At 39.7% G+C, this 14,598-nt stretch overlaps 1 protein-coding gene across 3 annotated transcripts in view; it reads right to left on the bottom strand.

Annotated features, from left to right (window-relative positions):
- Positions 1 to 1,635: 1,635 nt before the first annotated feature.
- Positions 1,636 to 14,598, bottom strand: part of ALPK1 (alpha-kinase 1) — a 129,324-nt gene continuing 116,361 nt past the window's right edge. For all 3 annotated transcript variants that reach the window (XM_011948359.1, XM_011948360.1, XM_011948361.1), the window contains 6 exons: positions 11,827 to 13,960; positions 9,068 to 9,221; positions 5,720 to 5,882; positions 4,478 to 4,664; positions 3,125 to 3,313; positions 1,636 to 3,047 (listed from right to left, as the gene is read on the bottom strand). In XM_011948359.1, coding sequence (XP_011803749.1) covers positions 3,040 to 3,047; positions 3,125 to 3,313; positions 4,478 to 4,664; positions 5,720 to 5,882; positions 9,068 to 9,221; positions 11,827 to 13,960 — 2,835 coding nt within the window. In that variant the 3' untranslated portion in view covers positions 1,636 to 3,039. The remainder of the gene's footprint in view (positions 3,048 to 3,124; positions 3,314 to 4,477; positions 4,665 to 5,719; positions 5,883 to 9,067; positions 9,222 to 11,826; positions 13,961 to 14,598) is intronic.

Here is a 14,598-nt window from a genome sequence, read left to right as displayed (position 1 = left end):
CCGTTATAAAGTTCCCCATCTAATTTTCCCCTAATAGTTTTAGCAGCCATCAATGCTTTCTGCCCAGATCCATTATTTCATTAATGGATGCAAAATCATGATTTTCTAGTTTTAGTCTTTCTATGTTTATTAGTTGGACTTCTATGACATTGAATAGAATTGGGATAGTAGGCAAATTTGTCTTGTTCCTTTTCTCAACTTAAAAGTTTTAATTGCTTCACTATTAATTATGGTATTGCTGATTTAAGTTTAAAAGAAAAAACCTTTGTCAGATTTAGAAAACTTTTCCTTATTTCTAGTTTTCAAAGAGCTTGTTTTTTTTTCTTTTACCATGAGTTGATTTTGAATTTTATGAAATAATTTTCTGCATCTTGTGAAATTACATGATTTTCTCCCTTTACTTTGTTAGTAGGATAGATTACATTTTTTTTTCATTTCCTTAATAAACATGTATTAACTTTGGTTTTCCAAGAAGCAGATACCAGGAAAGGATTAAACATGAAAGACCTCTATTGGGAGAAATGACTGTAAAGGATCAGTTGGAGGGAACAAGAGTAGGCAGGGGACCATGCTGTGGTCCTGACACCTATAAAAGGAGAGAGCAAAGGGTTTTTTGTTTGTTTGTTTGTTTTTGTTTTTTGAGATGGAGTCTTGCTTTGTCACCCAGGCTGGAGTGTAGTGATGTGATCTCAGCTCACTACAAACTCTGCCTCCTGGAAAATTAGCCATGACCAGCTTTTTTAAATTTATTTTTAATTTTTTTTATTTTTAGTAGAGATGGGGTTTCACCATGTTGGCCAAGCTGGTCTTGAACTCTTGGCCTCACGTGATCCACCTGCCTCGGCCTCCCAAAGTGCTGGGATTACAGGCCTGAGCCACCATGCCCGGCCTTAAGAAAGTTTTGGTTAGGCCAGTGGCAAGACTTTGTTCCACAGTCACAGTCAGCAGTTAGAAATATTCTGAGACTAGTGTCCTTGTCACACTTAGTCACTGGCTGACAGCACATTGAGGGCAACATGGTTTCAGCATAAACACAGTGATGGTTTCAAAGGAGTGGAAGCTGGGAGTGTCAATCAACTGTGATCCTCACAGCAGGAGACTGGAATGAGGCTTCCTTGCCTCAATTGCAACTGTGAAGAGACATGTGCAGCAACCTCAAATTGAGAAGAGTATAAGCTATCAAGTGTTCAGACTTGATACATGAAGATCATGTATGCAAGTTTGAGTCTCACCAACCAGGTAAGCCACCCAGACCTCCTGAGCTAATAGTTAAGGCTGAGGCAAACTTAGAATGAACAGTGGAGGACGGGGAGAGTGAGCATCAGTTGCAGCACCCAAGAGTAACTGCAGAAAATAATTGTTTTATCTCACTGGTCGCCCTTTTGTTTCTTTCAGTAAGATCACGGAGGAGCTCTTTCCTAAACCTGTGTGAAGAAGTAGATCTGTGTTGGGAAAGGGATGAACTATGGTAGCCAGGAAAATGTATCATTCTTTTTTTTTTTTTGGAAGAATATTCTTTTTTTAAAAAAAGCTTTATTGAGATATAACTTACCTACCATAAAATTCACCCTTTGAGTGTCTAGTCCAATGGTTTTGGTATATTCATAAAGTTCACAACATTCAATGATATTGTTGTTTTTTTACTTTTTTTTTAAGTTCAGCGGTACACGTGCAGGTTTGTGTCATGGGGGTTTGTTGTGCAAATTACTTCATCACCCAGGTATTAAGCCTAGTACCCATTAGTTATTTTTCCTGATCCTCTCCCTCCTCCCACCCTCCACCCTCTGATAAGCCCTGGTGTGTGTTGTTCCCTCTATGTGTCCACTTGCTCTCATCACTTAGCTCCCACCTCTAAGTGAGAAAAGTGATATTTAGTTTTCTGTTCTTGCATTAGTTTGCTAAAAATAATGGCCTCCAGCTCTATCCATGTCCCTGCAAATGACATGATCTCATTCTTTTTGATGGTTACATGGTGATACGGTTTGGCTTTGTGTCCCCACCCAAATCTCATCTTGAATTGTAATCTCATAATTCCCATGTGTCATGGGAGGGACCCGGTGGGAGGTAATTGAGGCAGTTTTTCCCATGCTGTTCTTGTGATTGTGAGTGAATTCTCACAAGATCTGATGGTTTTATAAGCATCTGGCATTTCCCCTGCTGGCACTCATTCTCTCTCCTGCTACCCTATGAAGAGGTGCCTTCTGCCATGATTGTAAGTTTCCTGAGGTCGCCCCAGTCATGTGGAACTGTGAGTTACTTTAACCTCTTTCCTTTCTAAATTACCCAGTCTCAGGTATTTCTTCATAGCAGTATGAGAGTGGACTAATACACATAGTGTTCCATGGTGTATATGTACCACATTTTCTTTATCCAGTCTACCTAAATGCCCATCAAGGACAGACTGGATAAGGAAAATTGTACCACTCTTCCATCTTACTTTTTACAGATTTAATTATACTAGAAGGAAATATGGGAGAATTAAAAAGAAAGAAACTCAGAGTATAAGGAAGATCTAAATATTATATATAACCAAAAAGCCATATAAAATAAAAGATTGATGAATTCAACTATATACAAAATTATGCACAGATAAACATTTTATGCAAAGTCAAATGTCAAAAGAGAGAAAAACAAATTCAATTCATATCACAAAGGCTCACATTTTTTTAATATGTAAAGAACTTCCAAATCAATAGGAAAAGCCCCAGTAGTATCAGTCTTGATAGATAGTGACAAAAAGCTCTAACATCTCAATGGCTTAAACAACACATGCCTTTCTCAGCAGTGCTTTGCATTCCTTATGGGTGAGTTGGGGCTGTTTTCCGTGTTGCTTTCCTTGCAGGACTTATGCCCAGAAGCAGCGGTCTCCTGACACATTCTTGGTAACTGTGGCAGAGGGAAAGAGGCTCTGCAGGATCTCGTGCTGCTGATTAAATGCAGGACTTAAAGTGATACTGATCAATTCCTCTCACAAATCATTGGCCAGAACCTGTGTCACGGCTGCTGCCCAAGCCCCAAAGGACCAGACTGTGCCACATTCTATGTGCCTGGAAGGAGAGAACCAGATATTTGAGAGCGTCACTAAGGTCTGTCACATTATCAATCCATACAGCCTATGACTTACATGGTTTCTCCATTGAAGGTCTAGTCAAAGAAAGACGATGGCAGATTTCATTACATTCCACATGCTGGTTATTAAAGAAGTAAAAAATTCCTCTCTTTCCAAAATTGGTAGTGACATCTTTCTGATCAACAGAGTGAATCTGGGGATCTGTGAGGTAGATGAGTCCTTTTCCATTACCGGTTACCCAACCTGAAAGAGAAATGAGCACACCTGAGTATTAAATTCCTTGTAAATGTCCAGCAAATGTTTACAAAAATACACACACACACACTTAAAGAGATACTTCAAACACTTGGCCATCCTGTGGTTTATAGTTAGTAAATTCCTGGTAAAGAATTTGGATTGCATATTCCAGTTATTGGTTTAAGAATAATTAAATATTGGGTAATTATATTTGTCAAATATGACATCCCCAGATCACCAATTTTCAAGGTATTAGCAATAAAATACACTTTGAATAATTATCAATATCATAATATGGAATATTTCTTTCATGATTCAGAAATTTCTTTAGTGACTTATTCATTAATTCATATACTCATTTGTTCATTCAACAAGTATTTATTGAGTGCAGACACTCTATAAAACACTATTTTAGGCACTGGTGGTGCTGACTGAACAAAGTAGTCAAAAATCTTTGTACTCATTGAGCTAACATTCTTGTGAAGGGGAACAGATCAAAAGTTAAATATATAACAGAGTGATAAATGCTCTGAAAGTGGAATAGGGAAGGTCCTGGGATGTCCATGGAACCGTAACTATAAATAATTATAATAAATCTTACTTATAATTTACATGAAGTATAGGGTATTTTCTAATAAAATTCTAATGAATAAAATACCAGACAAACTAAAACAAAATTAAAATATTAAGGTAGAATTGAAAAGTAGTCGTATTTAAGTACATAGCTTAAGGATACAGATTGCTGTTCTATAATGACCCCCATTATGAAACCCAACATCACACTTTTAATAAGGGTAAGGGACTGGAGAAAAGGAAAAGTGGAAAGAAGATTTCGACATGTGAAAAAAATGCAATGATAAGAAATATACATCACTCAAATCTACTTGAGTGAAACAAAAAAAGCTGTTATAGATATGCTCTGGAACATAGCCCAGCAGAACATAAACCAGACCCTCTCACTGATTATGTGATACTGTAGACCTTTGTAGAAGTTTTGGGCATTTTTTTCTTTCAGGAATTATTTGCTATATATAGTAAGATCAATTAAGTTAACTCCAAATAGTAGCCTATACAGAGAACAATCTATTAAATAAAGATTAGGGAAGCTAGTTAAAAAACTTCACTTTACATACAATATCAAAAATAAAAATAATTCCCAGTTTCACATACCTTGTAAATCTACCACAACATCTCTATGATTAGAAAACTCATAAGAAAAATGGCCATAGGCCAAGCCATATTCTGTGGCTTTGTATTCTGTTTTCACCACTTTCGTATTATTTGACAATTTTACAAATTCTCCCAGTATGTAAGGCTCCACGCTGATACATCCCTTTATTGTCTTGTCCTCTAAAATCTGAAAAATAGCAATGGGAAACATTACAGCATAATGGTAAAGGCCATTGTCTTTGGACTTGGGTAAATCTTGGTTTGAACCTAGGCTCTGCCACTTGGCTTCTCTGAGCTTCAATTTCATCATGGGTAAAGTGGTATAATTATAACCACCTTTTAGGCTTGTTAAAGGGATTATGCAAGGAAATGCATGTAAAATGCTTAACATGGCATGTGGTATGTCATAGAACTTAAATTTATTATGAGTCACATATTAAACTGCTCACTTAAGATTTAGGCCATGAGGTGACCTGTCCTGGAGGCTAGGTTACCAGGACATGAAGTTAGATCATGCTCTGGGACTCTAGGTTGAAATATCAGTTTAAGTGTTTCTATGCTACTTTGTGGAGTTGTTTCAAAGGTTAGAGTTAAGGTTTGCAAACTGCCTGGCACAGTGAGTGACATAAAGAAGGTATGAAATGGATGATAATTATTATGATTAGGAAAAGATGGGTCTAAAAATGTCTCTGGCCAATGAAAAAATTATTGCAAGTATGAATGCACTAAGGATCTAATATATTCAGGGTAGCAAGGCATTCTTGATCCAAAGAAGAGAAAACTCAATGGGAATATTTGCCTTTATCTATTGAAAGGGGTATGTTAGTGAAGAGAGACTGGTCTTCATGGTCCCAGGAGGGAGAGCTGTAATCCATGGACAGAAGTTAGAGAAAGACAGATTTGGGCCAAATCTAAGAACTTTCTAACAATTAGGATTATTTGAAAGTGAAAGGGGAACAATTATTTTTTCTTGCTGAAGATATGTAAGCTTTGACTTAGTAACCACTTGGTTGCAAGGGGTGAGGCCAACAGATGTAAAACGAGATTTATGCATCATGTTGAGGGGATAGTTTGTACTAGATACAATCTTTAGGGTTCTTTCTCTCTTGGAAAGTACAGGGACAACACACAAGAATAGTTTGCTAAAAATGCTAGTCTGACTATGTGGAACCAGATACTCAGATTAATTGATATTCAAGTGTGATTTGAAAGATCCAAATGATGTGTTCAGGATAATCTTACCAGTAATATTGTGGATGGGATGTAGAATATCTGTGTGGGAATGTTTTGTTCATAGAGTCTCTTGTTAAATTCTGTCACATAGTGCTGTGCGGTCATCTGCCGCTCTACATCAGTAAAGTGGTGCCAGAGCCCCTTCTGCTCCTTATAGTCTTTCCCAACATACCTAGGAACAAAGAAAATCCACACAACAAAATGCGAAAGTGCTCTCTTACTTACTATGGAGTAAGAGAGAGGAGATCAAAGACATATGCAAGAATGCTCGAAAGATCTCTTTCTCTGCCTTAGACAGTGAATATTAATTATTTTGACATCTCAAGATTCAAATAATTTTGTAAGAGCTACTTGAACAATGGAACTCACTCATTCTAGCTGACCCAGAATGATATTGGTTATAAAGGGAAAGTGTCGCTTAATGTAGAAGTTCTCCAGACCTCTGGTAAGACAAGGGGGTAGCAAAGTATACTGGAATGCACATGGATTCTGGAGTCAAGATCTTCCACTCCCTGCAGTGTGGCCTTATATAGTCAGTTCATCAATCTGAAGCCTTCCTCTATCCCTTCCTTTTATGATTACTTCATTTCTATAAATATTATCCATCAACACGTCTTATGTGCATAACACTGTGCTAGTCTTGAGTGACTCGAAGAAAGTGTGAGACATGATTTGTATATTTCAAGAGCTAATAGCACAGTTGGTGTGGGAAGATACAAGGCAGTAAATGATTACATGCAGAAAGAAGCAAAACAGTGCTGCACTTTACTGTAGTTTATACTTGCTGTAAACTGGTGTGAATTTGTGAGTAATTTCACATGTGCCCAGAGTGACCACCAAAAATCAAGGGGAATTGCTTGAGTCATAGACTTCAACCAGGGTAAACTCTCTCCAGAAATTTCTGAATCCTATATAATAATGGAACTTAAGGAGGCTGGGGTTTTGGCCATTCAGACTCCTGAAGACCAGAAAGGAAATCTGATAGAGGAGGCTGCAGTATGGCCTCAGAAGGCAGCCTGCAGAGGAGCAGTCGTCGTAATAGAGATGCTATATCAGTGCTTTAGGCAGTTCTGCTATGGAGAGACTCCAAGACCTACAGAGGGTTTGAACTAATTCAGAATTCTGTTGACTGATGCCAGAGGTGTGCACAAGAGAGTGAACCCTGTGAGTACTGGCTACTGGAGCATTTCCTGAACATTCTGCCAGAAGACCTCCAGTCCTAGTTATGGGATCACCAATCTGAGAACAGAGGCCCATATCTTCTCTCATCTTGTACCATTTTTTTTCTGGGATTATTTTTCTTCAGTAAGGATTTGTTCATGGTAAACTGCCATGGTCAGTTTTTCTTTTAAGCTGCAAATGTCTTTATTTTGCCTTCCTCCATAAAAGAGAGTTGCACTAAGTATATGACTTCCATTGTCTCTGACTTTCATTGTTGCTATGAAGAAACCAGCTGTAGGTCAAATTGATATTTCTGTGCAGGTAATCTGTCTTTTTTCTTTGACTGATTAAATGGTTTCTTTGTCCTTAGTGTTTGGAGTTTGACTACTGTGTACCTAGAAGTGGATGTCTGACTGCCCGCCTTCTTCCCTTCCTGCTTCCTTCCAGCTTCTTTCTTCCTTTCCCTTCCATCTGTATGATTCATTGTGATTTCTGTATTTCAAGATTAGTGTATTCTGGCAATTCTGAAAAATTACCAGAAAGTATTTGTTCAAATATTGCTTTTGCTGTCTTGCTGTTATTTTCTTCTGACCAGAAATATATTGAACTCTCTCACTCCATTCTTTACGTCTCTTATCCTCAATTTATTTCTCATCTCAGGTCCTCCTATGGTGTACTCTGGTATATCAGGGCTGCTGTCACAACATGCCACCAACTGGGTGGCTTAAATAACAGAAATTGATTTTCTCACAGTTCTGAAGCCTATAGTAGTCCAAGATCCAAGTTCCAATGGGGCCATCATCCTGCTGAAGGCTCTAAGGAAGAATCTGTTTCAGGCTCTCTCCCAGCTTCTGGCAGTTCTTTGCTATGAGGCAACATAACTACAGTCTTCACATGGCATTCTCTCTGTGTCTCTGTCTATCTCCAAATTTCCTCTTTTTATAAGGATATCAGTCATATTGGATCAGGGGCCCACCCTACTCCAGTATGACTTCATCTTAACTTCACCAATTACATCTGCAATCCCTCTATTTCCAAATAAGATCGTAGTCTGAAGTACTCAGAACTTCAATATATGAGTTTTGGGGGACACAATTTAAGCCTCAGCACCTGCCCCTACTGCTTAGACACGTGAGTTTGGGCAATTCCTTAACATCTCTGTGACTCAGTTCCCTCATCTGTAAAGTAAGAATAATAACAGCATCTACCTTCAGAGGGTTTTGTGAAGATTAATTGAATTAGCATACAAATCACTTAAAACAGGGCCTGGCACATATTTACCATAATAATAATAATAATCAATAATCTTTTCAGGAAATGTACTTCCACTGCTTACAGAGTCACTTGATCTCTCTATTTCTATTTATTTCTTACACTATTTGGATCTGAGCAAATAACAAGGCCAACTTTAAATGAAAAGTCATGGCTTATAGGTCTTTTAAAATATACAAATGATATAAAATTATGTCTTAAACCTAGTGAAGACCACCTGTGGTTACTAATTTTTCAGGTGAGTTTTTGTTTAAAAATTTTATTAAGAACTAAGGCCAAATCAAAGCCTTTCCAGGCATTTACTTCACTGGGGCAGGGTTTTTAAAGATACCATTTATCCTGCGGATGTAGCCATTCCTAATTCCCTGCTGTGTATGAGTGGCATCTGAACTCACTCCCTTCTGAGTGTAGCTTTTGTCACTGGCTGCACCCTCACTCCACCCCTGCCCCAAACTCCTATGCGGGATCCGTAAAGGGTTCAGCAATCACTTATCTTCCTGAACAGGCTTCATCCCTGGCCTCAGGATTTTCCTGCCTTTTTTCAGGCTCACCTATTTACTTAAAAGTGTGCTTTTCATAATTTACCCTTTTTGCCAGCATTTTTAGTGAGTATTGAAGGCTCTCTGGCCTGCCATGTGACCAGGAACTTTATTTTTCTTATCAGTACAGTATGGCCAATGATGTTTCCTGATGGGTTTGAGGTCCTGTAGCTAAAACATCCAGCAAAACAGCTGATATAACGTGGGTCCTCAATATATGGTAACTGTTGTTAATTAATTAATAATGAAAGGAAAGATGCATAGAAATCTGAAAATATAGTTTGGCTAAGTTTTTCAGCCCCTACAAAGTCTCATGAGTGATTACTTAACAGAAGGGCAAGGTTAGCTCATCTTACATCAGTATACAAATGTTTTTAAGTAATACCTCCCCAGAATTTCTTCTTGATGAAGATGGTGAACCCAAAAAGCATTTCTTTGTCTGCCTTTTTTCTTCACAGTCAAGTAGTCCCCCAAATAGACAGCAGTTTCCTGGGCTGTCCACAGTTCAGATTTTTTTGAATATTTTAACAAAAGAGCAGCTAGAAAAAAAAAGATGAAAATGAATCTTATTTTCCAAAGGACATTACAATTCATGAATAAAGCTGATGTGACACAGGTCTTACACCAGCTCACCTGAAATCTTCACTGTTTTATACATTTTTCTCTAATTTTCATCTCTTCTATGACAACTACAGTATTAAAAAGTTAGTGAGAAATAATATAAAGGTAATACTTTATAAATTACAATGAGGAATAGCCTTTGAGTCACAAAATCCCTTATTTGTGATGAAAAGGGATGAAGATAAACATGAAGATTCTATATGAAAGTAGTGGAAAATAAAGGAATTTTAAAATCAGAAAGTCCCAGAGACCATTTTAGGACAAGCAACACATGCTTGCAACTTACTATTATTACCTGGGGATCCCAAATAATAGAAGCTACTACTGATGACAGATCACATGAATAGAAATAAACTAGATAATTTTACCTAATAGGCTCCTGGCAGCTCTGGGAATCCTAGCATTATTCAAGTGCACCCTAGTTTTCTTTTCATTGTTTTAGGTTGAGAAAGTTTGGAAATTATTTGAGAAAATGTAGCTACTGTAAAAACATGCAAACTCAACTGAAAAAAGGAAAAGATAGAGGAAAAAGTAGGGGCAGTCTCCACCTTAAAGAAAGGAAGAACAGTGCTAAGTAAGAAAGGATCTCTTTGAGGAGAAAGACCCACATGAATCCTAAGGAAGGAGTACAACACTTTGGTTGGAATTAAAATGAAGTAAACAAAAGACCTGTGTCTAGATTGTGAAAATAGATAAATGAATGGGCCTGTGGGAGAGAAAAATACTTAAAGCAAGATAAACTGACAGTTCTGGGAAGCGGTTGCCTACAGACTGGGTGAGATGGTGACCAGGGTTGGGTGACTCAGTTAGAGAAGGTGGAAGGAAATGGAAGGTGAGTTGTCTGTCCACACACAGGATGGGTGACGAATTGAGAGAAGAAAAGAGGAAGGGAATCATTGTTTTGTTTCTGCCATTTTGGGCCTTGCTTCCCCAATGTATTTCATCCACAAATTAGCAAACAATAACAAATAACAAGAAAGCAGTTACCTCATTGTAAGAAATGTGATTCCAAAATTGCAGAATCTCACAGTAAGTAAGAAAACCCTATTGCTGGAAATTTTTGCTTTTTTTTGGTGACAATGTGATGTGTATTTTAGTCGGACTTCAAGGTGGCAGGCAAAACATTGGAATACTTTGAAGTAGAAGCTCTCAACAGTGGCTTTAAGCAGAATCACCGGAGAGCTTATAAGAAATAATGATCCCTGGGTCCACACTCCAGACCCATTAGGTGGAAATCTCTGGGGTGACGCATTGGAAGTTTTTAAAAGCTCCCCAGAAGATTCTTATGTGGCGCCAGGGTTGAGAACTACTATTTAGTAGCCAGTGCTTAGCAATCCATGTAGTTTGTTTCTTCTGGGATGTGCTTTACAATCTTTTTTTAATCATTCAAATCATTTTTCTGTATAGTAGGAGGGCATTTTCATGTGATTCCTGGGCTAAGAGAAGAATCTCCTTCTGTCTTCCTCCCGGCTTCTCTACCACTTTTAAGCTGTGTTAGACATTGGCTACTAGGTGGCTCCAGCCCAGGCTTCCTGCTTTGGGCAGTGACATTGGGCTGTTCCTTAAGCAAGAAGTAGCTGCTGATTGCAACAGTAGGGGTACTGTAGTCTGGAAGTTTTTATCCCCCCTACATTCACATGTTGAAGTTCTAACCCACAAGGTGATGGTGTCGGGTGTTGGAGCCTTTGGGAGGTGATTAGGTCCTGAGGGGTAGATTCCTCATAGATGGGATGAGTGCCCTCATAATAGAGACCTCAGAGAAACCCTTCCCCCCTCCACTATGTGAGGACACAGAGAAAAAGCGCTGTCAATGAACCAGAAAGCAGTACCTTCATCCTGGACTTCCAGGCTCCAGAATTATGAGGAATAAATTTCTGTTGTTCATATGCTACCCAGTTGATGGCGTTTTGTTATAGCAACATGAATGCGAGACAAGGACGCACTTGACCAACCAATTGGCTGGCAAGAAACCGCTTAGGTAGACAGGTGTAAAAAGTCCCTGCCCAACAGAAAGATGACATTTAACTAGGTCAAACCATGTCCCCATAGAATTCTAATGGGGATAGATAGAGAAAAATCAGTTGGTTGGTAAAAAGAGTCGAAGGAGAAGATAGATGCTGAGCAGATAATATGGCATCCAGCCTGTTAAAATCACCTGATTGGTAATGAGAATCAGTGAAGAAGATAGATGCTGAGTGGATGAGATGGCCTCCAGAGCTGTTTTCAACCCTTAGTGATGGTTTGCCGGAGTCCTCTGAGTTTCCTGTCTCCCTCACTGCCTTGTGTGTCCTTAGAGCAAACCTCCAGTATGCAAGGTAGCCTGAGCAAGCCTCTTTACAACCATTAAGGTCCATCACAGAGAGTGAGGGAGACCCCTGAAGCATACATTTCTCTGTGAACTCACAAAGCATACCAGGGGTCTATTCCTTTCATGAGCTTTAAGTGATCTACATACCAAGCTCTTCAGAGCGCCCCAACATAGCTGCTTCCTGAGGGGGGACCTACTGAAAAGTTTGTACTTACTATGTGCTCGGTGGAGTTGGCTGGGCTTAAAAATCCCCGTATTCTCTAGTCTCTGAAACAGCCAATCATGCCTCACTCCTGCCAAGAGCTTTTCAAAGTCATCAGGTTGCAAGGTGCGAGCCTCAAGGATGTCTTGCCTTGTCTTTCCCGGCAATGAAACCCAAGAACTCCCACTGGAATTCAGATAGGACCAAGGACTGTCCCCCTCAGAAGAACCGCTGGAAAACACAGGTGATTTCAGCCACCACGCTGAGGATGAACTGGAGTTCTGGCTACAATTTGGCACATTTCCAGGCTCATTTCCTTCCTCTGTGGTAGCGCAGTCCTCGCTGAGGACAGGGAAGAGGATGTTACTGCTTACAGAGGAATTGGGGGTCTCAGCCCTCTGACCAGGCGGCTCTCTCAGAGTGCACAGTCTATGAGAGCCGTGCCCATTTATACAGGGGACATCCGTGCTGTCGAGCAGTTGCCCCTCCTCATCCACCGTGGAGGCATCAGGGTCGATGCCCTGCTCTGCGACTGAACCACCACTTTTTCTGGAGTCAGAATTTTGAACAGGCCAATTAGGGGTGAAGGAACTATATGGCAGCATGGAAATGTTTTCCAGAGAATTGTGCATGACCCTGTGAAAGTCTAAGGGTACATCTTTAGTGCTTTCTGCTGTTTCTCCTTCTGGGTCAACCCAGGAGGGACTAGCTTTAAATGTAGGGCCTGTGCCTCTTTCACTGATTTCTTCTCCCTGCTCTTTCTCCTGCCTGTCTTTGGCATCACAGTTGGTTTCTAGAAACTCATCAATTATTTCAAAGGCTTCTTCATCTTGGACTGAAGGATGTGTGCCCATATTCTTGGGCCTACCAGAATCAGAAGACCAAGAAGCAGAACCATATGAGGGTCTGGAGTGAGCAGAAGTATTTCTGGGTCCCATATTTCTGACTTCCTGGATACCTTCTGGAGCTCCTTCTAGAAGCCCTGCACCAGAGGCCAAGAAAGTACCTGGGATATTATGAGGAGGGAAGGGTGTTAAGGGCATCTGTTTGTGCAACCGATTTTGAGAAGGCTCTGCATTGTCATCTTCGGGTTCCTGAAGAGAGAGATCCTGAAGCTCTGAACACAATGAATGCACAGCTCTGCCTTCCCTGTCATTCTCTAGCTCCTCAGACAAGGCAGTGGAACACTGAGTGTCCACCAAATGTTCTTTACCAGGCTCTTTTCTGGCTGACCTGTCATCAATGTGATAATTCACTTCCTCCCAGTTTGTAGAGGAACTGAACCCTGATAAGTTGCTCCAAGCACTGGAGCTCTGGCTGCCAATCAGAGACTTGTTGAAAACAGCTCCCCCACCATTGCTGTAGTCCAATGGCTCAGTCTCAGTCTCTACATCTTGATCCAAGGAGACTCGAAATACGTCAGAATGGGTCCAGTTTCTCCTTCCTCCCCTTCTGAGTTCCCTCTGAACATTCTTAGCCATTAGGGAGGAAGATATTCCTGTGTCTCTTTGACAATGTGGCTTTTCTTGAGTAGTACTCACAGTATCTATGTTTTTTGTTTCTGTTTTTAGAGCAGTGATACAGACTCCTGTTTTTGCACGTTTCTGTTCATTTTTGTTGTTTCCACAATCACTTTCAAATACTTCACACACCGAAGTATGGTGCTGTGAATAGGTGTCAAGGAGTTTTTGGAAATCCACTTGCCCATGCAAGGTAAGTTTATCCAACCTGCACTTGAAACTCTCTGGAACATAAGATCTGTCATCTAAATTTGAGAAGCTTTGAACTTGTAAATGTTCCTTCACCTGGGCAATCACAGACATAATTTCTTGAGACAGGGCTTCTCTGTCCTGACTTCTGGAGGAAGTGCTGAAATTGTACAGCTTCCCCATCGCTTCCTTACAGAGCTGAATTGCTGCATGGACCGTCCCTGTCTCCCCATGGAGCCTTCTGTGCACTGTGGTGAGACCAAAAGCAGCTTTGACAAAGCTGTGAAGCTCCTGTTTTCCAGTAACAGGCTCATCATCTCTCTTGGTGAGAAGGCCAATCTCAAAGGCTTCTTTGGCTTCACACAGATAAAAGTTTTTCATTTCTGGAGGACAGTCATTTGAACTACTATATGACAATAAGCATGTGCCACGGATATTCTGGGAAAAATACCAAATCAGATATTGAATTAAAAACTGGAAGTGAATCAGGACAAACTTTTCATTTCTGGAAGACAGTCATTTGAAATATTATAGAAAAATGAACACATGCCACAAACATTCTAAGGAAAACATACAGCAAACATTGAGTTAAGGACCCGAGGTCTTTTTGGTGACTCAGAAGGGATGAGGATGTAAGTGATTGGCTGGCATGAAGGGGTAAGAAATTAGCTGCAATTACCATCCTATTGTATTTCTGATACATTTTGATTAAAGACGATGGACTTGTGTTTGTTGCTGTTAGTTTTAACAGAGTCCATCCATGGAAATGGATATAAGTTTCTCTATGCAAATAAGGATGCTATATATGAATACATCATTCATTTAATAGTCGAAACAATAGGGCATTGGTATCCAAACGCATCTGTGCATTTGAATCACCTGGGCAATATTCCAAAATTAAAGATTTTTGGATACCAACCCCAGAGATTTGCATTTAGTGGATCTAGGGTAGAGCTCAGAAATGTGTAGCCTTTCTTTGTTTCTTATTTTCTTTCTTTCGCTTTCTTTCTTTCTTTCTTTCTTTCTTTCTTTCTTTCTTTCTTTCTTTCTTTCTTTCTTTCTTTCTTTCTTTCTTT

Source organism: Colobus angolensis, unplaced genomic scaffold, assembly GCF_000951035.1.
Source record: "Colobus angolensis palliatus isolate OR3802 unplaced genomic scaffold, Cang.pa_1.0 Scaffold279, whole genome shotgun sequence".
Lineage (NCBI taxonomy): Eukaryota > Metazoa > Chordata > Mammalia > Primates > Cercopithecidae > Colobus > Colobus angolensis.
This window is presented reverse-complemented; position numbering and strand designations above follow the sequence as displayed.